General features: G+C 43.7%; 1 protein-coding gene across 1 annotated transcript in view; it reads right to left on the reverse strand.

The window, feature by feature from the left end:
• Window positions 1-14406, reverse strand: part of SLC22A3 (solute carrier family 22 member 3) — a 913774-nt gene extending 899368 nt beyond the window's left edge. The window contains exon 1 of the mRNA XM_069607751.1: window positions 13777-14406. Coding sequence (XP_069463852.1) covers window positions 13777-14190 — 414 coding nt within the window. The 5' untranslated portion in view covers window positions 14191-14406. The remainder of the gene's footprint in view (window positions 1-13776) is intronic.
• Between the last annotated feature and the right edge of the window lie 10757 nt (window positions 14407-25163).

Genomic DNA, 25163 nt, shown 5'->3' on the forward strand with positions numbered 1-25163 from the left:
CTCCGATACACCATGGCGGCTTTCCCAAAAAATGTTGATGCACACCACGCTCCATGAGGGCACTAATGGGGGATGTGGGAGCTGTGTGATGTCAGTGCATTGTGTTTGAGATGCTTCCATGTGCTGTGCTTGTGCTCCTCAGTGATGGACTCTCTTTGGTATGCCAAGGAGTGCCGGTGCACAGTCTCGGGAGGATAGCTCAGGGGCAACTGCTCGCCTTGGAAGCAAGACGACACAGAGCACCACAGGTTCGATCCCCAGGTCCGCGCTTAGAAAGCTCTGGGTGTTTAGCACGTTATAAATAACTTATCATCATCACAGTGCACCTGGCCATTTACAGAATCAATAAAAACGCTGTTCCGTTGCAGACCTACAAGTTTTCTTCGCACCCCTTTCACAAAATGATTCATAACATTTTTCAATGATATACTGACAGCATACATAAATAAATCATCAAAGGCCTTGCCAATTCAGTGCCTTCAATATGTATTCCCTGTCAAATCTGGCGTCTAGAATTAACTAACCCTTTTTGGATGTTTTTCTGAGCTGTTCAGCCAGAAAGCCATTATATTCACACCTGCTAACCTTTAATATCTGTACTGTAACATATGTGAGCAAACCGTGGAACAAAGATAGCTTCTGCAGTCCTAGAATGCCTTTTGAGAAACATGGGAAGCATCAGAAATGATTACAACTCAACCAATGAGCCAGTTATCTAATACTAAATGATATTTAAATATGGCTGCAAAATAAAGCCGTATTTTGCAAGCAGCGTTTTTTTTCCTCACAAAGCGCAGGATAAAAGTAAGTCGATTTCTCCTTCATTTACTCTTCACAATTACACCCCAAGTTCAGAGTGTCGGGAATTGCATGCAGGGGACCAGGAAGATGTAAGAATATGCGCTGGTGGTTCTTTTCATGCAATTATCATATACTTCAAATGTGCCTCCTTGGTTTTTTTCGTGCCCCACGCCCTGGCTGTCTGTCCTGGTGACAGTCAGCACCTACTAACCCCTCACTGCTCTACTTTGTTTCAATTATAATTGAACAACCCCCCACCCCCCACAGCCATCCCCCAGGTGCCTGACACTGTTTATCCCATCTATAGGCAGCGGGCCCCCAAACATCATGGTGAAATTAGCCGCTACGAGCCCCAACACATCTTCAGCCGGCCCTGAGCATGCATACTTGCCAATCCTAAGGTGCTGCATTACATTTGCAGTTGCTTTGCTGGTCTAGAAAATGGCTTCAGAGCCTCCAAGATACAGAATGATTATGGACCCACAGACCAACAATCTCTCAGTGTCTGCTGCTCATAGAACTACCCCAGGAGCAATCTGGGAGACGAGGCTGGCTGAAGATGTCCAGCAGTGCGTACGGTAGCCCAAGATGCGGGCGCCCCCTGCGAGCCATCATGTGGGCCCACTTCCAAGCTCGACAACAAAGCAAGGGCCACGCCACATGCCAGGTTTGCCTGGACCACCAAGCATGAGCAATGTGCATGATGTTCGTAATGCTGCCAGGAAATGCCACGCACTGCAATAGGCGAAAGATGATATGATGTGATGTGGCATTTATAACGCGCCTGTGCACAAGTGTTTCTAGGTGTGATGGAAGTATGTGATTTAATCAAAACTTACATCTTTTACCCAGGGAGGGTAGAAAGAACAGGCTGTGCCTGGCTCCTGAGTCCTGACACCCAAATGTACCAGCCAACTGTGCGTGTGGCCAGTAATATTGTGCACAGTCACGACACCATAAGAAAACATGTTCATGCTGGCTCTGCCGGCATCCCCATGTATGAGCATTCGCTTGTTGGCTTTGCCCTTAATGCCAGTAAAACTCTCCTGCCACAAAAAGAAAACATATGTCTGAGGCTGCACAAATTGCTTTCCCAAACCCTGAACCACCATGTATGAATGCTCATGTTGACTTTGCCCTCAATGCCAGTAAAACATGCACTGCTACAGTAAAGAACCATTTCCTTGTGTGGCTGCATGTATGCCTACACCCAATATTTATGAACACTCATCATGTTGACTTTGCCTTTAACACCAGTAAAACATGCAATTCCACAGTAAGAAAACATGTACTTGTTGACTGCACAAGTGCCTCCAACCTCCCCATGTAAGAACACATGTTGACCGGGCCCCTTATGTGAGTTATAAATGCCATGCCAAAGAAAGGAAATGTCAAGTCTGCCTGCCCTATTATGCTATAAACCCCCGCCCCTCCTCTGTGTAATAACATTAATCAAGCTGGCTTTTCCCAAAAATACCAGTAAAACATGTAAGTAAGCATCCATGATACACTGCCCCTTGCCTGGGTCCCAGCCTTGCATGCACACACATTCATACCCATTCACCCACCAGCCACTCACCCATTGGCGGCTGGTGATTAAGTTAATTCGGAGGGGTGTAAGTACGAACCAACCAAAACGGGTTCAGAGTGAGGAAAGGTCACTCCCTCCCCAAGAAATATTTGTGAATACCAGGTTAAGATTGTGTGATATACAGCACACTTTATGTGAAAAACTGGTTAAAAAGCCAGACAATGTGCAATCGGTTTTAATCCAAAAATCCAACAGATGAGTGCATAGGAGCATTTCCATAATACCTTTGCCCACAATACATGCCAGTATTAAAACATGTTCACGCTGGTTGTGCCCATACATGTCCACTTTGGCAGCACCTAGGTATATGCTAGTATTCCCATATAAGAACATACTAATTTTTGCTCCATGCATAATGCCAGGAATGACACTATAAGAAAATATGCCCAGGCTGGCTCAGCCACTATCCCAGCAGAAGACATACTCCTGTTGGCTTTGCCATTCAAAATGACATGCCACAATGGGGCTAAGCGGGCTAAGTAAAGCCTGTGTCCTAATGCACAACACCATACTACATGCAGAACAGACTGTCCTGGGGAGAAAAGAAAAAGGCTTGGTGTGGAGGCCAATGACACGGTCATACACTCAGAGAAAGGGTTCAGCACAAGTGCAGGCTATGCACAGCCTGTGCCTCAACCCAGAATGCCATACTACATACAGGATAAGCTGTGAGAGCGACCTCTGTCCTCCTGCAATTTCACCCCCACGGTCTGTCCATGTGGTCTCCTACTCCTCTTCATCGTGAAGGTATTCTGTGGATAACACATGGTGACAATTCAGGCAAACTTTAGCATAGGATTGGCTGCAAATAAATGAGCATTAGGAATCACAAGCACAGGTGTGCATGACATAGCACACCAGCGCACATATGGGAGACAGATGTGTAACAGGGGCGTGCACAGGAAGTGTGCGAATCGCCCATTGAAATCCATAAAAGAGAATCCTATTGCTATATAGTCTTTTTTTATTATAGTCTTTAATGTATTGGAGGATGGGGTAAAAAGGTGGTCAAGGAAAGAGTTCAGAAACCTGGGAACCTTCTGCAACACTGTCCAGTCGGAATATTGTGAGGGGGCGGCGGTCAGAAAAAAATAACGGCCCTAGTGATCACATTTTGGGCTAGGTTTCTGACGGGAACCTGGCACACAGTGAAAATAAATTCTGTTGCCCTTCTAACCACCTTCCAGCCTGGGTGTGTTGAGGTGATGTGTGCGCCTGCATGATTTCGGTCTAGTGTCAGACATGGGGCTGTGTGGTGTGTGCGGTTGGATCTTATTCCTGCCAAGGGAACGGGGTGGGGGACCTGTGGTGATGTTAAACGTGTGCTTCTATGTCATGGCGCATATCTGAGTGATAGGTGTTCAAGTCCTCACAGGTTTCATACTCTGGTGTATAATTGAGGGAACAGGCCTGGCAGGTGGTGGGAAATGAACAGGCCCCCTCACCACGTGCCAGTGCAGGTTTGTGCGTGAGTGTCCTGCCAGATGGTCAGGAGCCACATGGCTCTCAGAAGACTACCAGTCCAGAGCTGCAGATAGGATCCCTACATCTCCTTGCAGTATTGTGACTGTGTGTGCCAGTGAGGTCAGAGACTGGAATCCTTGCGCACTACCCACTTTGAGCCTGCATGCCAATGTGCACAAATTAGTGATTGTTGAGTTAAAGGGTCCTAGCTTTGACGCATATCTCGGGTTGGTGAGGGGATGGTCCTGGATTAAGAAATCATAAGAGACTGTTTCAGAAAGAAATGCCACACTCAAAAGGAAAATCATAAAAACACTGTCTGGCAAAAAAAATCAGACATTTGTTTGATTAAAGGTCGCCTGGATGCAGGCGTTATTAACAAAACGGCGTCTCTTTTGCCAAGAGTTACAAGCTGCCTAAGGGCTACTTGAAACCAAGCATTTATCCATTCCGTCAATCAACATGTTCCTGAAAAAGGGTAGGACATTAAAGGATTTGCACCGCTCAGGTCGAGCTTTGACCATCCACTGCCAGAGAACAGCATGAGTCACTTGAGCAGCCACACAATACAGGAAGTCTTGAAAGTTAGTATTGATTTGGGCCTATTGGTTGCTGGTATACAGTGTGTATATCGAATCCTATATATTGAATCTTTTATCTTGAAAACCTTTATAGTGAAGGTATTTGATGTAGGGTAAAGAGTTAGATTTTTTGGGGAAAAGGTCGGGATAGGTTTTAGGGGTGGGAAACAGGGGTTTGTGGGGGACCCCGCCCTCCAAAAAAATGCATTCACATTTTCAAGATAAAAGATTTGATATATGGGCATTCGTTATATATTACCTCGATATAAACACATGTAACCCTGGTTGCTCTGCTTCCATTAATAGGTGTTTTACATCAGAGCTCTTCGTTCCTATTGTGGATCTTGTTCACTCTCTGCTAAAATCTGGATATATTCATAATTCCACGACAGAGGCCATAACAAGGAGACTGGTCTTGAAGAATGGGGGCCTTGGTTTTTCAGTGGCCCTCCGGAAGCTGCAGGCTTAGCTGAGGGCTGTCCAGTGATGGGAAGAAACATCCAGAGGAGATTATGGTGATCCCACCCCCAGATCGAGCTACAGTGAACCAAGAAAGGAGGGACCAGCGATAAAGGAATTGGCTCCGAGCTGTGACACGTAGTCTACGGGCAAGGGAAGCCACTAAAGCCCAAGTGGGGTAAGAAACCAGACTTTCTTGAAACACTGCCCTCTGTGGGAGAAACATTGACTGAACTGACAGCACCATTGAGTTGTTCATGATGCCCGTCAAGCCCCTAATGACTGGGAGACATTTTGTTTTTCTTTTTAAGGATTAGGGCTACAGATTATAATGACAAAGCCCACAGATAATAAACAAAATGATGAGCATTTTGAGGGCATGTCCATTTAAATGGGAATGGGAGTATCTGCAGGCCTTCCCAAGCATCAGCAGTGCTTACAATGTTAGGGATAGTGTATGTTATGCAGATTACTGGAGGCCGTCAATGGGGTGAGACGACAAGGATATATTCTGATGGCGGCTCACTGGGGGCACCAGATTAGGGCATTGCTGTGGAGTAGTGTACAATGGTTATTCATGAATCCTCTCATGCTGCCCTGTGCAGGAAGGTCCCACCCGCTGGGCATGGCCTACCCTCCAGAGGCCCCAATTACTACTTTCTTTCTCACAGGGGAATAGCATTATTTTATTTCAATAACAGCACAAAACGAGAGGTTTTGAAGTTGGCAGCTTTGCGGTCGCCAATACAATTTTGGAGCACAGGGATGAGGTAAGACATGGCAGTGGTCTGCCCATCCCTGAAATAAATGACTGTCACTGTTTAAGGAAACATGTGCTCCATGCACTCATCAATTCTTAATTTTGCCGTGTAAAAAGGCGCAAGGTTTGACATGATAGGAACATTAAGAGACACTGCGACACACTCTTCCTGACTGATTTGTAGTTTTTTTCACCTGCCCTACTCACATCCAAAGTGGGGACTTTACTTTGTGAGTGTCCTGCAGCCAGGCTGACCGTGTCCATGCAGAAACTCCACTGACCACAAACGTGATGGGTGGAAGGTTTCGAATGAATCTAAACCACTGGCAATTGCTCTGGGCAACCTTCCACAGCATCGTTTTTTAGCCCGTCTGCGCCATTGCAAAAGGGGTCCAGCCATGTGCAAATCAGTCAGCTGCCGCCACCAATGGTAGCAGCCCAGCCCGAACTGCTAGGCCAGGTCCCCTCTGCACAGAAAACCAAGCAACCCCAGACATGTTTCGGCCTAGTTGGGCCTCCTCAGTGAGGTGCAGCCTGGTTCCCTGTGGCGCAGCGAGCAAGGGACCCACGTCTGGGCATACCCTCTCTCACAAGGAGAAACAAACTGACCACAAAGGTGATGGGTGGAAGGTTTCGAATGAATCTAAACCACCGAAGGTAGCAGCCCAGCCCGAACTGCTAGGCCAGGTCCCCTCTGCACAGAAAACCGAAGGTAGCAGCCTTCGGTGGCGGCAGCTGCTGACTGATGTGCACATGGCTGGTCCCCTTTTGCAATGGCGCAGACGGGCTAAAAAACGGTGGTGTGCAAAGGGCTGTGGTTTCTGCTGTTTGCTGTGGCGTGGAGGAAGGAGGAAGGAGAATAAGGAAGAGAGGTGCGTGTGCCTGTGCTTCGTTCTGTATTTAACACCGCTATTCGCCTTCTCTTCTACTTCCTCCTCGATCTTCTGTCATTAGGTCATCTCTTAGCTCTGCCTCCCTCCTTCCTTGTGGCTCTCGCCTCCTCTTTCATGTTCTCTGTAGAGTTTTCAAGTGCTACCATGGCCTTGCTCCTCTCTATCTCGCTTCTCTTATCACACCTTATTCTCCTTCACGCTCTCTCCGCTCTCAGCGCCTTCATCTTCTCATAACCCATAAACCCCCCCTGTACGTCCCCAGATGTTCGTCCTTTTTCTCTTCTTGCCCCCAAGTCTTGGAATGCTCAACCCCCCCCCTGATATCCATGCACCCCCTTCCCTTCACATATTCCGCTCCCGCTTAAAAGCGCACCTTCTTTCATCTCTGTCTCCTCCTTAAATCTTCTGTTATGAAATTGTTTTTTTATCATTGCCTGATTTGTTGTACTGCTGTTGTTCTCTGCGTAGAGCGCTATAAATTAAAATAAAATACAAATGCAAAAAGGCAGCAGAAAAATGGCACATACATTTTTGGGGGTGAACATGAAGTTTCGATAGGTGTACTTTTCTGTCCCTGTTGAACATATCTGATCATGACATCAAAATATTATAAGGGAAAGGAAGAATTCTTGGGAAATTATCTGTTTGGTTTTCCAAACTTCACAATGTTTTAAGTCCTTGCTGGGTTACAAGTCTCCTGTATGAAGCTAATACTCCTAACGTGGTGCTCTGTTGAACTTACTGAAGTTACTTTCTACTAATGCCCTTCTACTGTGATGGGCCTTGACACCCTTCTAGTCAGGGCAACTCTAATTCTGACCCCCTATTAGTCTGAGAGTTGCTGACTCGCGAACCATCCTAGTCATTGGGGTTCATAAACAGACAGCCCTTCTATTCGGGGAGCTCTCTCCTAGCCCGAGGGGCCCTTACACTGGGCTACTCTGACTGGGCCTTGCACTCTCCTAGTCTGAGGGGCTTTGTCACTGAGGCCCTTATTGTCTGAGAGTCCCCGGAACCTTCGTAATATTGAGAGCTCTGACCTGGACAGCTTCTTAGATTGTGGTTTGTGCTGGTTCGAGGACCGGCAGCCCCGTTCCCCTCAGATACTGGTAGGGTCATCAGAGTCTGAGACTCAGAGACCATCAGAGTGTGGGGCGCTCAGGATCTGCAACCTTATTAGTCAGGGGGGCTAGCAGTCACTGGCCCTCCATGTGATAGAAGGATTGATTGTAGCATCTGCTACATGGCAAACTCTAATGACGGCAACCTCCGACTCTTGATGACCTTAGAGCTGGCATTCTCCTTGTCTGAAAGGCCCCTTCTACTCTATGAATCTCTGACTCCAGAGCATTTTAAACACAGTGGTTCTGACTCTGAAACCCTCTTGGCCTGAGAGGTTTTGACCCTGAGACCCTCAATGTGAATGGGTGGTTCTGAATCGAAGAGACTGCTGTTCCCAGAGGGGTATGTCATTGAAATCGTCCTTATCGCAGCTCACTGAGACTATATTCTGAGGGACTGTGACTGAGACATCCTCCTATCTTAATGCGCTCAGGCCCTCTCCCCCATCTGAGGCAATAGGGCTCTCACAGACTCAGAGACCCTCCACATCTAGGTGGTCCTATTGGTAAAATGGGGCAGTACTATCAAGTCCTCCTATTGTCCGAGTCTAGGTCCCTGACACACTCCTCTCTAGGAAATGACATTGGCTCTAGATTCTAGACCATATTAATCAATTAACGTAATCCTAATCCTAATCTATTAGTCTGGACTCTCCTGATCAATTAGGAATGGCACTCTGATCGTTTGCTTTTCATTGGTAAAGCTAAACAATGACTATTCGTGATTAAACATGTGTGCATAGCAACAGGCTCTGCTTGCTGAGATGTTAGGTCATCCCCTGTCAGGTGAGAGCATTTCACCCAGTGCTGTGTTTATTCTTTTCACTCTGAAACCTGTAATTACCTGTTTTACTGTAATTAATTTCAGACTACAAGTACCAGAATGCAAAGAACACTCGAAGGCTGAGCGATGTGTTCACATCTGTCAATGCGCCGCTTGAGTGCTCTGCATGAGCGTGCCCTGAATGAAGGGTAGCATCTCTGGGTAAGGGGTGTTGGTGGTGTGGTAACTCTGTGCTGCATAGATATAATGGAGAATATGTGTTTCCTAATGAAAATTGAAATGTGCAATTTCTATAGTTGCATCGCTGAGGTTGCATAACATGAGCCACGCCTTGAACTACGTTAATATCCAAGCATATGCCCTGCAGCACACCAACGAGCTAAATGCAGAGTGAAACATGCCTAAAACTATTTGATATTTTTTGGAAATATCTGTCTTTGGCTAGCAAACGTGTGTTTTGTATGTATTGTTGTATAGCAGGGGTCTGCAACCTTTGGCTCTCCAGATGTTTTGGACTGCAACTCCCATGCTCCCTTACCATTAACTATGATAGCCGGGGCTAATGGGATTTGTAGTCCAAAACATCTGGAGAGCAAAAGGTTGTAGACCCCTGTTGTATAGTGTTGAACTGCTTGAACAAGCACATATAAGGGAGTCCTCTTTTTTAGGGGGCCAGCATGGGAGAGGACAAGACTATAAGTACAGTTAACACAGTGAAACCCAACTGGCTACCCTACGATGTTGCAGCAGTTAGGGACTTGTGATGGAACAGACAATGTGAAATATCTTTATAAACATATGTCAAAAGATGAAAATGAGGTCGGCTATATAGAAAAATATGCAATTTATTCAAAAAACTTAATAAAAAACCTCGAAATGATGGGTCATGAGAGTTAGTACACATAAATTCATCAACCATAATATAATTCATGTGTAGCCATTATATAGAGGAGACAAACTGCTACGTTTGTACTCGGAAAAACGAGCGATCGATAAGCTGCTAAAAGTAAGTTAAGGCTGATACTCTGTATCATCTGGCCACACTGTTTATCCAGATCGTGGAACAATTGTTTTCCCTTTCGCTCAAAGAACACCCCATATTGTTTTTAAATTTCCAGTCAGCTTTAGGCGTTACAGAGGAAACCCGGTCCACTAGCCACACCACCTGCCCTCCTCCACAAATCTAGGAAGGCCGCTCATACGACAACAAGCAGACAAAGGTAGGATTGTCCGCTTGAATGTATGATTTAAATATCTTTAGAAAATTGAACAGGGAAATACCTTGACACTGTGCCTTATATATATTTAGGTTTTGTGTTAGGTCCAGGAGAAAAATCATTTCGCCGCAACGTGCTGCACTGAGATATCAACACAGCCAACTTTTAAGCTCTGACAGAGATCCTCTACGGTAAATTGGTTTGTTGTAGACACCCATTTGAGTATTCTTAGGAAGAAATGGAAATTGCGAAATGAAACTTATCCAGTTTACTAAACACATTGAAATTAAACATTATTGAAGTTACTAATGTAGAAACGGTACAATTAGGTGCCAGGTCTGAAAAAGTTTTCTCATAAACGAAAAAAAATTATAATTAAAAAGAGAAATGATGAACAGCAAAATAATATGTTTGGTGAACTTGTGAACCCATAATGTGAATATGTTTATATGCAATGCTGTGGCATAATTATGCCTGGTCGGAAAAATAGTAGGTTGTAATAGTTTTTATGTATTTGTTTTCTAGAAAGTTGTATGCGGTCAAATGCAAATCAAGATACAATATTACTCCATCGCAGGAGTTTGTGTGTGTCCTGAAGAAAGCCTTGCACCATTGCCTATTGGTTGTATTAGTAACTAGAAGGCTGTATTTCTTGTGTCCAAGTGGCAAGGCTGGAAACAGATTGAAACCTGTCGACACCCATATGTGTGTGGGGACTTATACAATCAAAACAAATGCAGTTCGATAGGTCACCCACCAATTCCTAACATCACTCTATGTTATTAATTACTACATACAGTGAGATTATTTTGTCTCCTCTATATAATGGCTACACATGAATTATATTGTGGTTGAGGAATTTATGTGTACTAACTCTCATGACCCATTAGTCCGAGGTTTTTTATTAGGTGTTATGAATAAATTGCATATGTTTCTATGTGGGCGACCTCATTTTCATCTTTTGATATATGTTTATAAAGATGACATTTCATTGTCGTGTTGTATAGCGTGCCACATGGCTGAGATATTCTCCAGATGGCAAGCACACATTTAGAGTGACACGGCTATTGGTAAATGCAAGCTCTCTGCCATTCATGAGAAAAGTCTTCCGGTGCTGTTCTTTTTCTCTGAATTCTGGAACTTGTAGTTTCGATTTTTCCCTGTTAGACTCAGGACCAGAAATCTCAGAATGCCAAGAAACCTCAAGGCTGGATGACTTGATCATGGAGAAACTTGAGAGCTCTGGGGTGGCACTTTCTGGAAACAGTGAAGCTACAAATTGTGAGGTCTTTAGTGAATCGATGCACGCTCACAGCCTCAGCTTTTGGCTTCTTTCGCGGGCCAGATCCGAGACAAGTGTTAGCAAACCCAACACCTTTGGCGTTTCCGCATAGGCACACACGTTCCGCGTATTCAGATATTTTTAACATTACAACTTTTGTGTATGACAATTGTCTACAAATGTTCTCGCAAATATTGAACGTTTGCCTACTGGACTTTACCTTTTCTTTATAAATGAATCTATCACCCTATAGACAGGTGACAAAAATGTAGGTAACAGAGAAAATTGGCTTCTGGTCATGGTAGCGACTTATGTGTAGTACTTTGTATATGCCAGAGAAGTGACTGCCCCACATATTTTCTATCCCAATGAATATTTCTCACAGTGGTGGTCTTTGCCACCTCTATGAGCCAAAACTAATAAAGCAATGGGGTGGCGTGCAAATCATGGATGTAGATGCTTGCTGCCTTGGGCACAGCAAAGAACGTCAGCCAGCAGGGGCAAGCAGGGGCAAGCCGGGGCCAGCAGCGGAGCGGCTGAACCCACCAATGACCACTCGAAGCGGTTAGTCAAACGGGAGTGTGGCGGGGGGGGATTCTTGAATGGGATTGGCTTAGACGGCCCCCTCCTCTGCCCAACCCTCACTTCCTCGCTCTATGCTCCTCCCCACCGTGTGCATGGCCCGCCAAGCACAGCAATTACATTTAGAATAGAGGGTTGAGAACACTTAATGACGCTTCGAAAGCCTATTAAAGGAACTCACCGAACTGGGCCTGAGGTACCAGAGGGCTATTTTAATTTGGGATGCTCACTAATCCATCAATAAATGTATCTAGGAACTATGTGCTGAAGCCACCTTCACCAAAGAGTGTGAGTCACTCACCCAGCTACCACTTCTATAGGACACCGCATCTGTGGCCGTTCTGGGTTTTGAGGGTGCAGCACAAGCACGTCACACTATTAGGAGGGTTTCACGGCATTAGGGCAGTCACTTGAATGCCCCTTTGCCTATTTTCTAACAGAACATTTTCCATGTGAATTCAAGCTACTTGATTTAAATAATATTTTCTTTTTTTTTTTAGTGGACAGCTTAAGTGTCAAATAGCAGACAGGCTGTGTGTGACGAAATAGTTCAGTGAGTGAAGCCCTCCCGCCAGACATCTGTGTTCTGCCTAATTTACAGAAAAATGACACACATTTATGTTTTAAACTAGTATGCAGACACACTCTGCCAAGCTTCGGACATCTGGGACTCTTTTGCACTAAACTGACAGAAAAGAGAAGCTAAGGCAAACACAGATGGTCCACTTTTCCTCGAATTACAGTGCGAGAAAGATAGCAAAATAAGGAAGAAGCACACAGTACTGAGGTGGAGGTGTACTCACGCACATTTTCTAGGACTATAGAGTCCAGTCATTCTTTTTTTCACTAATTGTCAATAAAGTGAGATCTATGAGCCAACACCACAAGTGACATTTTACAAAACTGTGCATCACTGTCTGGTTTTGGAAACGTAAGGTTGGTGAAAAGGAAGGAATTGCAACTCATTGGCGCAGGCTTCTGCAGCGCCGTGGCCTCCTCGTGTCTCCTTCGTTTGAAATGTCAGTTGAATCATTCCTACACCTCAATTAGAGGCAATAGAAACGATGCACTCCCCAGCATCGTGGGCACGCCACAGGGCCAGCCGCGGCCAGTGCGGGCTACTTCTACGGCTCAAGGTGGACGGCTTTAATGACACGATGCACGACCCAGCACTGCATTTGAACCAGCGGGGCCAGCTCAGTGTGGACCATTTCCCACAAATGCCCCTAAAAATGCCCTCCCCCAGGTGCCACTCCAATAACTGCATACGGGGTCTTCCCCCAGTCCCATGACACGGGCCACCGCTCAGAATCGAGGAGGCATCTGCGGTGCCCAACATGTGACCACAGAACCACCGCCATGGGTGGCATCCATGATGCCTGACGAAAGCTCACACAACGCAGGGCCAAGCATCCTCGCGCCGGCTGTGGCTCCAAGGAGATGCGCTGGGAAGCTGCGCCCTCTAAAGTCGGGGTGGACGGATCATTGTTGGGGGTGGTCGGCGGGTTCGGGGGGACTGAGCCTAGTTAGTGCAATGGGAAACTGTAGCCTTGGTAAGGAGGGGTGCATGTTCCAAACGTATGACACCCTACCAAAGAAAGGTGGGCTGAGGGCTACAGTGCCAGCTTAGCTGTCTGTACAACTCTTTGGGGGGCAGCTAGGCGAGCTCCCATTAGGATCTTCAGTTGCCAGGTTCCAGGTGGCATACATCATCTACTCCTGCATGTCATGGCAGTGCATTCTGGTATTTGTATTTTTTAAAAAAAGTTTAATTAGAAAGGTGCGTACTGTGATTATTAACCTGTACCCCCTCATGCGCGTGTAACTTTGAGGTTTTCTCCCCACTGGCCCTTTGTCCAGATGTGCCCACGCTGTTTTCCACCCTATCTTTGTACCATACAACGCACCTTGAAGCAGCGTGCTGCAACCTGGCACTATCTAAAATCAGTACAATAAAACAAAAAAAATGAATAAGTCACAAATGTAAAACAAAACTACAAGTACCAACGAATAAATACGGATCCTTATAGGAACACCTACAATTACTGAACGTGCATGAAATGAACTATCTGTGACTTTACAATATATGACATACAATACACCATACATTACAATGCACACAATAGAATCCCTTCGCGATTCATGAGCAATATTGTGAAGTGGTGACTCTTGTTTGCGGGCGCACCCTTGCGCTATTTCTTAGCAGCCAGCCTTGGAGAAGGTGCGCGGCGCATACCTTACCTCGCTGACAATGGTAGTGCGCACCTCCTGGTAGACCCAGCCGTCCTGGCAGGGCAGCAGCGCCGCCTCACTGCGGTTGGAGAGCGCCGCCGGCGGGGGACCCTCGCAGCCCACGGAGCTGCTGTTCCACTGGAAGTCATCATCATAGCGCTGGCAGTGCGCCGAGCCGCCCTCTAGGCGCGCCGGAGGCACCGTGTAGTTGAGCTCAGCCTGCACGCTCCAGCCGCAGTCCCTGCTCAGCTCCGCCACACCGGGGCTCCGGCACCAGTAATAGTCCGGGGTCTGCCCCAGGAAGACCACCCCGACGAACAGAAAGGCGAACGTGATGCCCGTCATACACAGCAGCAGGAAGACCCTCTTCTGGTACCTGCCGAACTCCCCGGCCTCTTTCAAGACCTCATCAAAAGTGGTCATTTTTCCCCCCCTCACACCAAAGGTCCGCGGAGGGACCGGGGCTGCAGCAGTCCGGGAACAAAAGCACCGAGCACTGCCTTCCAAAACTTCTGACAGTTGCTTGGACGTGCCAGGAGTGTGCTGGGCGTCCTCTCGCGCACTCTCCCTTCTCCCCCACCTCCTTATCTCCTCTATTCTCTCCTCGCGCAAGTCACCCCCTTTCCCTGCCTGCTTCCCACACATTCTACCCCACTCTCCTCCCTTTCCTTTAACGTCGTCACGAGGTTCCCGTGTCGGTGCTGGTCCTTCGTGAAGCTTTAGAGCAAGGCTAATGTATGCGTTCAAGGTCTAAAGGAGTGCAAAATGGCGCAAAAAACGAGCGTCTCTTGGTGGCTGCAGTGTGATGCACACACACGCACTCACGCACAAAGCAAAGAACACACACGCTCAGCACACAGACACACCAAATGCGGTTATTCCTGTGCTTGGAAAATGAAGTACAGCTTATTCCAAAGGTACATACTAACCAGGCTACGTGGTCCACTGCAGTGTGTTGAAGTAACCTGTATAAGAATGCAATACTGGCAGTCAGAAATACCAACGTGTGACAGGACTGTGACATGTGCTCACCCCATACCAGGGTTACCGGACCGCGCCAGTTTAAATTGGGCCGAAACGCAGCACAGAGAAACACTACCGGTGACACTGGAATGAAAGGCCGTTTAGGCGGTGTCTTGGCAGGGCCACACTAGTGAAACTACCCAATAAAACAGCGGGGCATGGCGAGGCCTGGTACTGCATGGCCAAAGTGGCCATTTCTGATTAGGGCCCCCGGGTGGGGGGGGTGAGGATGGGCCGACAACATGAGCACCCAATGGGTCTTTCACCGCAGGCGCCCGGTTGCCGTGGAAACCGAGTCCGGGTCGCTCTATCATTAGGGGAGGGCAGGCCCGAGCCTTTGTGGCGCCCGCGGCCTCGGCTCGCAGCCCTGGCTACCGCCATGTGTGAATGCCCAGGCCCTCGAAGCGACAAGAGCGCTTGTCTGCGTGCTTGGCAAGAGCTGCCCGCACAGGAATGGGGTTATTGACTAGACGGGCACTTCTACACTTCGCCCTGCCTCTAGAATGCGCAAGCAGGGAAAGCGAAACACGAGTGGCAGATTCTGCAAAGCACGCCAGGGCATAACGACGCAGGGCTCTGGCAGCGAAACACCTGCGCGATACAGCACGTCATGCTGCTGTTTGCAGGCTCTGAAGCCTGTCATATTTAAGCCTTTTAGGCCCCGAGAGGAGTCATTATCGCGCAATAATGGCCACCCCAAGTTTTTGACCGAAGCACAGGGCAATAGTTTGGGCGTTCAAGCTGCCATTAGCCCTACTGAGTTCTACGATGCGTTATGCACGTTGGTAACATTTCCACTTAAGTGCAAATTGCACCGAAGGCACTGCCGACAGTGCGACTTTCCCGCAAGACTCAAGTCGAGGGTACACGCAGGGGGACGGAGTCCACCCACTTTATTCAGAGGGTGGACTCAGTCTCCCCCCACCCCCCAGCTAAAATGAGAAACATTGAAAGTCCTCTTTGAATTTATGAATTAAAACCGACCTCATGGCTGTAACTGCAGTCGTCAGGTTTGTTGCTGGCCACTTCACCACTGCACTATATGACCTGAAGCAAAATAAACAACTAAAGGTGAGATGTCCCATTTCGATACTGCAAGTCCCAGGGAAAACATGTGTATTGGTTCATGGAGTTTAAAACATGGACACCGTTTAACTTTTTCAAAAACACTACAAGAAGGAAATATCCTCTCTTGGTTTTGTGTGTGTGTGGATTTTATGAACGGCAAATGCCATTCGTCCTGTGCAATTTGGGTAGTTATGCAAAGTCAGTTTAATGAAATGTGCATATTTCCCCATGATATGCTAATTTCTGGGACATCACATCCCATTGCATTTGTTGATGAGTCTGCCCACTTTCATTTTTAGATCTTGACCCCTTTCGCCATATGGGAATACATGTACGGGGGTCGTGGGCATGTACATTTGGGACCATGCCCCCTGCTGCGTCTGTCAGAACAATGAGAATGACCGTTGTGCCTCCCTCTTGCGCTACGATTGCCAACGCCAAACGCATTCACGCCAGCCTGGGCTTTTCATGCTCGGCGCAAGTGCAAGTGCAGTGAATCCCTTTGGAATCTGTCAGCTTTTAGCACCTGCGTAAAGCAAGCAGCTCCCAGAGGAATGCCACTGTAAACACCTCCTGTGATGAATGGATGGCGGGAGGCCTTTACAAATCCATTTAGTGCAGGGTGTTAAAGCAACACGTACACTGGGGTTCTGCACACATTTCTGTGTTAGATTCATGGAACGTTTTCCTATGGGCTTGCGTCATCATAAAACACTTCCATGAGTCAAGGCCTCAGAATTGCCTGGAGAGACTGCAGTGTGCGCGTGTCTACACGTTAGGGGGTGGCCCCTCCATGCAATTTGCACCCTGGGGAAATTACCCCTAGAATGTTTGGAATGAGGTCAGTAGCAGAGTTGATTGGCTGTGTTCCGAGCATGCTGATTGGTTTTGAGGAGGTCAAGAATGGCCAGATTCTTTACCAGCAATCTTCATTACCCCAAGAGCACGTCTTTTGTGTCACATTTCTTTGTCTTTGAGGCAAATCCTCCTGAGAGAGGGAATTATACCAAGGACAGGGTCTATCTCAGCGGATCAAGCTTAGGGCCTGTAAGTTCGTCCTACATTCCGGTAAGGAAACATTGTAGGCTCCACCCACTCACGCTGTTCATATAATATGCAAGGTTATTTATAACACGCTTAATACCCAGAGGTTTCTAAGCGTGGACCCGGGGATCGAACCTATGGTGCTCCATGTCGCCTTGCTTCCAAGGCGAGCACGTTGCCACTGAGCTATCCTCCCGAGTTAAGGAATGTACCCATTTCACTCACAGCTACACCACAATAGGGGAATCCTCAAAGTTCCACCTATTATGGAAAGGAATTGAAAGCAGAATGAGAATGACTCTGCAAGTCCACTAAGGACAAGGAAACTATACACCACCTACTTTTGAACTGTCCATCGACGACAGAAATTCGTGATAGATACTTGACAGACATTTTTACAAATTTTACTCTTCAAAAGGAAGAAACGTGTTGGAATAAACTGCTTGACGGAGACAAACAGGCATGGCAGTTGGCCACCATAAACATTATGAAATACATCCTCAACGTGCTTATTCCAACACAGATTGAATGAAAAAAAGATTGAATGAAAATTTTCCACCGGTTCTACACCTGGTCTGGCAAAGCAATATAGAACAGCGAGATCTTTAGGAATTAGCAACGACTTTATCTTTTCTTCATCTTCTTATTTTTGTATTCTCCTCACCTGCTTCTCGAAATTTTGTTAAAAAATCTAAGAAGATTATATACAAATAAAACTTTTTAACTTATCAAAATGTAACAATCGCAGAGTGGCCTACTTTACTCCCCCATACATCTTATATTTGGAATGGGAGAGAAGTCTGCCTTCAAAAATGTGTGACTGAAAATCACATTCGCAGTAAGCAATGGCATGACGGGTTTTGTATTCAATGTGCGCGGTACTGCTGCCCGCATTTCTCTTGAGCACTTGCATAATGTGGTAGATAATAAACACTGAGGCACGGGGGAGGCACAATGTTGAAGGACATTGGGTCCTTCAACACAAAAACAGATTTAAGCTCTCCTCCGAGCTTCTTTCTCGCTGATATTCTCTCCAGCTTACCAAAGGTTGCTGGAAAAAAACTTTCTCTTTTGTCGATCTTGTGTCTCTTTCTTCCTTACATTCATCCTATGATGCTAATCTATGAAAAAGCATTATTTCTCTGATCCTACCCTTTCTTTTCACCGTAGAAGTTTATTACAGCATCTAAATCACAACCCATCCTGTAGAGAGGCATATGTACACGTCATTTATAGAGCCCACCCCCTCACCTCTGTCCTACTGGAAGAACAAGAAAGCACTGTGCTTGACACCCAGTATCATTCCAATACAACATTGAAGGTATGAGTGACGTCATGCGCTCAGACAACCATATAGAATATACCTTCAAACTGCTGCGGTAGACATGAAACTGCAGACACTACTGGACATAGACGAACTATAAGTGAAGTCTGGCAGAGGTCAAGTGACGCCACTAAAGAGAGAAGATGCGTGGACGCACTGAACTCGATGTATGGACATCTAAAGAACGAAGATGTGATTAAAGTGACGAAGTAAACATATATGCAAATACGAAGAAAACCATATACACTAAGACGATAAGTGACACGAGATGTAACAAATGTATATATGCAGAAACACAAGGTAGAAGAGACATACAGAAGTTTGCTAAAGTAGGAAATAGAACGAAAGCAAAGCAGCCATGCTAAGAAAATGGACGTCAATATTGTATAATAATAAGCAAGACGTCTTGAGAAGGGAAACCAAGGCTGCAATGCTGATAGGCACTGCAATACACATTTGTGCAAGAACAAAGGGTGTTTGCTTGGCTCAGAATCAAGGATGCTGCAGCAAGAGCAACTGCAGGGCCTGAAAGTAGTCGAAAAGGATTAACTATGTACGCAGGACATAGTTCTCTTAGATTAAGTAAAGGAGTGAGCAATTGCAAGTGCAGAGTATTGTTCAATTAAAGATGCAGAAAGCACATGGAGAATGGGGCAACCAAGTCTCCAGAGGCCAAGGAGAGTAACTGCAACCAATATAATTGAATCAAAAAGCATTAAATTGAAGGGCAAAATAAACAAAAATCAGGGTCTCCTCACACATGACTCAGGACCGGAAAACAAGGCCTATTCATAAATCTCCAGATGAAGGTAGCAATGTAACATCAATCCCTTTAAAGTTCAGAGGAAGAGAACAGTCAGCAAGGTCAACTACAAAGAAGAAGCCTTGGCTTAGGGCCTAACTGATGAGAGATGGCAGGCTAATTAGGTAAGAAATGCAGTTGTCTGACGTTGTTCCCTTGCACCTGGGTTTCATTGCTTACGTGCTGCTAATGAGCTGAATGTTCAAGGTTGGTAAGAGAGTGCCAACCAATCATGAGGGTCTATGTAATGGTGGACCATACATTGTTGCACGGGCCTATCCACTGCTGGTATTACGTTATTATCTGGATTTTATGTAGTCAGAGGTGGTTTAAGGCATGCCTACTAGATGAGAGGCATCCAATGATGGTACTAACACTTGCACAAACTATATGTATACGTTTCCCTTAACCAATCCCTCTAGCCAATAGATTTTTACTGTTAGCCATGTAGGATGACGTCATAGCTGTCATACGTTGAGGTATAAAACCTTTTGTTTAACCAAAATGCATTGTTGGTGTGTGAGCTACAATCAGTTTTTTCACCAGGTTTTCCTACTTTATTGAATTGAAAATAAAGTAGTATTTTGCCATATTCTTGTCTGTCCGGTTATTTGGGCCTGAGATCATTTATTGTGGTAATCCCATTCAGCACTTGGAATGCTCAGGTGTTATTGCACATTTGGTAACGGTGTGGATGGTTCAGATCCAGACTCTCCAATTTTTGACGACTTCCACCATCAGCCGGAAGATCGAAGAGTTTCCTATGGAAAGCCGGAAGAATCACACATGTAAATCGAGACGGTCAGTCCCCAAGGGCGCCCCACGGACTGAAGGTGAAGAGGTCAATTGGGGAAGAGTCGATACCGAAGGGCTCGAACTGAGCAACGGACATAAGTAGAACATCGAAAGTAGCCAATAAAAAGTGAGAGATTGTATTGGATGTGTAATTATATATAGTGGGTAAACATAACGGGATTGATACAAGAAGAGAACCTCGATTCCTATTCTCAAGGAGATAGAAGAAAACACCTCACACTCCAAGATGGAGTATTAAGTAAGGGATTCCTGAGGCAAGGCCGATATGAAGGATGTGTTTTACACTCGAAAATGGGGTGAAATGGAGATGAGATACTTTTACTAGAGAAAGTAAAAAAGACAATCGTAGAATTTGTTGTGCACGTTTGTTTGGGGTTATGAATATATTAGTGTAAAAAGTTGATTTGTTTGAAAAAAGACACATGGATTTTATTAGTTGTGATCATTTAGGTTGTAGACTGGAAATATAGAACGATAATCATAATTTGACTGCTTTTTAGACCCTAAAAACAAGCGATTGGCGGCAATCATAGGAGGGTAACGGTTAAGAAAAAACATAGCAAGATAATTTAGCCCTTCATGTAAGTTACAAACATTTGACTTCAACAACTAGATGATAGATGGTCTAACTTTGAAACAAGAATAGAAGAAGTAAGAAAGGAGAGTTGGACATGCGGAAGATGTTGCACACTGAATTGCATACATTGAAAAATCCATCCTAGCTCCCCAAAAGCAAAATGAGGACTTAGAAAACAGAAATCGCAGAAATAATGTACACCAGAAATAATCTACGTATTTTTGGTCTTCCGGAGGGAGTAGAAGGACATGATGCTGGCTGTATGTATTTTTAAAGAAAATGCTTCCTAGTACTCTTAAGCTCCACTCTTCCACAAGCTTACACCTCCAAAGGGCACGGACACTGATTTTCTTACTCCTGGAATAACCACAGCTTTCAATAATCATTAAGAAAGCAAAGGAAATGACCCACCTTATATGGAATGGCCACAGAATGTTCATTTCACAATATGTATCTAAGGCAACTGCACAACGGAGGAAAGAACTGTTGTCATATTGACCGACTCGCAAACAATTGAATGGCAGATTTTAGCTGGTACAGCCTTGCACCATTAAGTTCACTTTTAAAAGTAAAACTTCCTCATTTGATGGCCCTGCAGATCTCAAACACTTTATAAGAATGTGCAAGGTAGAAGTAATGAATACCTCAAACCAAATCCAGGATCGGTAGCTGCCCGTCCCATGAGGGATCACACGTCCAAATGCTCCCACTAATTTGCTCTGAGGTATTTTGGTTTGCATACTTGCCTAAGTTACTATAGAGATGTTATCTTTTTTGCTTATATTATGCCATGGGTGGTGCTTGTGCACCTATTATAATGACAGGTCGAGAAGAATATTCTTACCCTTGCGTCAAGTACTGGAAATTCTGTCCCTTTTCGCCATTACTTTTCCTCTTATGTCATTTCTGTCTGTTATGTATTGAGACTTTTAAACAGTTAAACTGTCTTAGGTTGTTTGTATATTTGAAACGCGTTGTTCTTAGGATATATTTTGCCGGGATGAACGTGATCAGATTTGTGTCTAATACTAAAAATTACTGTTATACGCGTTTAAGAAAATGACATTCAAGTGCATAACCTGGAATGTTAAAGGTCTAAACAATCCTGTAACGAGGCAAAAGGTTCTTGCATGTTCAAATAGATAGAAACCATCCATAGCCTGTGTACAGGAAACGCACTTGTCTCAACAGGAGTTTATGAAATTGAAAACATTTTGGAAGGGGGATGTTATTAATAGTCAAGCTAAGGGCAAACAGAATGGCCTAGCAATACTGATTAGAAAATTCATTAATCAATACATTGTACATACATAATCTGACACTAAAGCAAGATGAGCCTTAGTCAAATTACAAATTAATGCTCTGATTTTATCCATTTTAAATATTTATGGTTCCACAAATCCAGATCCCATATTTTGGATTGATACAAAGTAATGTTGATGCAGTCAGAACGTACCTAACCTGGTTGTATGTGGAGATTTTAACAATGTTATAGATCCATTTTTAGGCAGAAGATCAACCTGTCAATTTAAAGGTAGCAAAACACACGAGTTTATCTGCTGCTTATCTCAAGCGGGATTAGTAGATTCCTGGAGACTCGCTCGGCCTACAAATTTGAACAGCATATTTCACACTATTGCTCATGACACAACATCCCATATTGACTCTATTTGCATTTCTAAATCCTTATCGGGTACAGTGATATAGTCTAGTATTGAAAGCTCTGTGAATTCGGGTCATGCTAAAGTAATCACTAAACTACAGGTGAAGAATATTTTGAAAGGATCCAACAGATGGAAATTTAACAACTCCTTATTGGATGATCATATAGTTGAAGAATCATATCTCATATGTCATCATTTTACTTTTTTAAACCAACAAAGATGCTGACACCTCACTGATTAATAATTTGGATAAATACAAACCCACCTTAAGAAGAAATATATTATCATGTGTGGATAAAAAGAAAAAGAAACAAGGAAAGATTCAGATATCTCTTTAATCAAATGCATAAACCAGAAAAAATATACAATTCCAATACTGATAATTGCTTGTTTTTTGAGAAATGTTATATTTACGCTTTACTGTTAACAAAAAGCTTTCAGAACAAGCCTGTGGTATTTTACTTAAATATAAATAAAACATTTATCAAACATCCAATAAGGCGAGTAAGTCACCAGCGTGATATCTTGAAGTCAGAAAGGAAAGGTCTAAAATCTCATATATCAGAAATAACTCAGGAGTGGTAGTATCATCCGAAAAAGCTATCTTAAATGATTCACTACATTTTAATAAAAATCTATACTCTTTGGCTCATACTCAATCACACACAGATTTCAATTCTCTTTTCAGCCAGTTAAAAAAAATCCTCACTTGAACATTCATCTAAATTCATTAGATAATCCTATACAGGTAGATAAAATGTTCAAGGCCATAAAAGATTTAAATAAGGAAAAAGCACCCAGATGGCACCCAGATGGCTTTTCTATTAATTTATTTGCGCATTTTCTTACCACCCGGACCCCAAAATTAGAAACCTTGTATAAATATTTTTCTGAGACTGGTAGAACCTCTGGCATGTTTACTGAAGCCCTTATGATCCTTTTTCCTAAACAGGATAAAGATATTAAATGACCTAAAAATGACTGCCCACTAGCACTAATTAACACTAATTGTAAGATATTTGCAAACATTTTGGCCAATAGACCGAATTATTCATACATAAACTAATTAAACCAGATCAGACGGGATTGTCAAGGAAAGACATATATCCTCCAATTCTATACTGTTTATGGATATCAATAGAAATAAATCAGTTACTGATAGTAATATGGCAAACGTCTTGGATGCTGAAAAAGCATTTGATCGAGTTGATTGGGATTACATTTTTAAGCACTTCAATGGCATAGCATTGGGAATGCTTATGTGTACCTGGTTAAAATTCTGTATTCTGATCCCAAGACCTGTACTTTTATGAATGGTCATTTTTCCCCTTTCTTTTCATTGCAAAGAGGGACCAGACATGGGTGTCCTTTAACCCACATTTTTTTTGTGCTAGCCTTTGAACCATTGTTGGAAATTATTTGAATGAACAGGGATATTTCTGGAATTAGTTGTGCCAAATCCAAAATAAAAATGACAGGTAATGCTGATGACATATTGGCCTTGTGAAAAAAAATCAAAAAGAATTCCTCAATAATTTCATGGATACCACTGGATTTATTTCAGAGTTCTCTGGGTATAAATTAAATAAGAACAAATCAGAAATGCTTCCACATAACTCTCTATTTTCAAACTTGATTTAGCTGATTCCGGGATAAAGTGGTGTCCTGTCTCTATTACATTTTTAGGAATTTCCATTGCTTCCTCAAATACAGAAATAATTAAATTAAATACACACACCCTTTTAAAAAGATTTTATGATTCCGTTGCTATGTGGTGCCCGTTATTTGTATTTGTATTTATTGATTTATTAAGCGCCTTACGCCAAAGCGCTGTACAATTGAACAACATAATACATAAACAAACAATATAACAGTTGAAGCAAATGTGTTATATTTGACAAGATGCAGTAGACTGGAATCCATCCAAATAATGTTCAGACCACAGGTGTTATGCTACCTACACATGCTTCACATTATTTTATCAGCTTCAGATTTCAAATCTATTAAAACGATCCTTCTAGACTTTTTTTGGGGTCGCAAATTCAAAAACTCATAAAGAGATGGTGGAATTAGATTTCTTGATTTCAGGTCTTTTCATAAGGCTTTCATACTCAAGCAAGACCAAAACTAGTCTCTTCCACATAAATATGGCCATATGCCTAGATGTTTATCAGTGGAGAAAGAGTTAGTTTTACCCTTTGATATTAACGATTTAACATACATTTTCAGCAGATCTAAACCTATATATTCCAAACCTATCTATTTAACAATTTCATTTGCAAGGGAATTCCTTTTCTATAAAATAGATAAACCATCAAAGCCATATCCCCATTCCTCTAGTGTAATAAGTACATAACCATAAATGGAAAAACAGTATTATGGACATTTTGGTTAAATAAGGGAATAAGATTAATTAGTCAAATTATAAATGGAACAAATATTCTTTCAGCGGACACATTTTAAATTAAATTTACTACATTTAAGAATTACCTTAAGATCATGAATGCCTGTTTGGACTGTTTAAACGTAAATGGGATTGACAGAGATTTTATGGATCCAATGTACCTATTTAAAGCATGTAATTTCTACATGATATTGAATAAGGGTAGACCTCTAAACTACAAATGGGTATCAGAAATACATTGGGTGACCCATTGTGAAACACTGTATAATAGTTTGTCATGCTCCATTATTTGTTCCAAGATGAAGGTAGTCTTCATTATTTTATTTTCTACACAGAGCCTTCCAAACTCCATTAAAATGATTTAAAGCCAAATTCTCTAATGCTAATTTATGTTGGTCATGTCACGTAGAAAATCACTCATTTAAACACATGTTCTATGACTGCTCTCTTTTGAAAACATAATGGTATCAGATATGGTTGTATTTTCAACTTACATTCAAACATGTTCGATGTTTAATTCGATGAAACTTAATCCTGCATATTTTATGTTTGATTTTTTCATCCTAATTGCAAGCCATTTGATAATATCTAATTGGAAGGAATTCATAAACATTACATTGGTGAACAATATATGTAATACGCATAGAATGAAAGCGTGTATTGTTCTCGCTCTG

This window comes from Ambystoma mexicanum, chromosome 4q (genome assembly GCF_040938575.1).
Source record: "Ambystoma mexicanum isolate Mex_15411 chromosome 4q, UKY_AmexF1_1, whole genome shotgun sequence".
NCBI classification, from domain to species: domain Eukaryota; kingdom Metazoa; phylum Chordata; class Amphibia; order Caudata; family Ambystomatidae; genus Ambystoma; species Ambystoma mexicanum.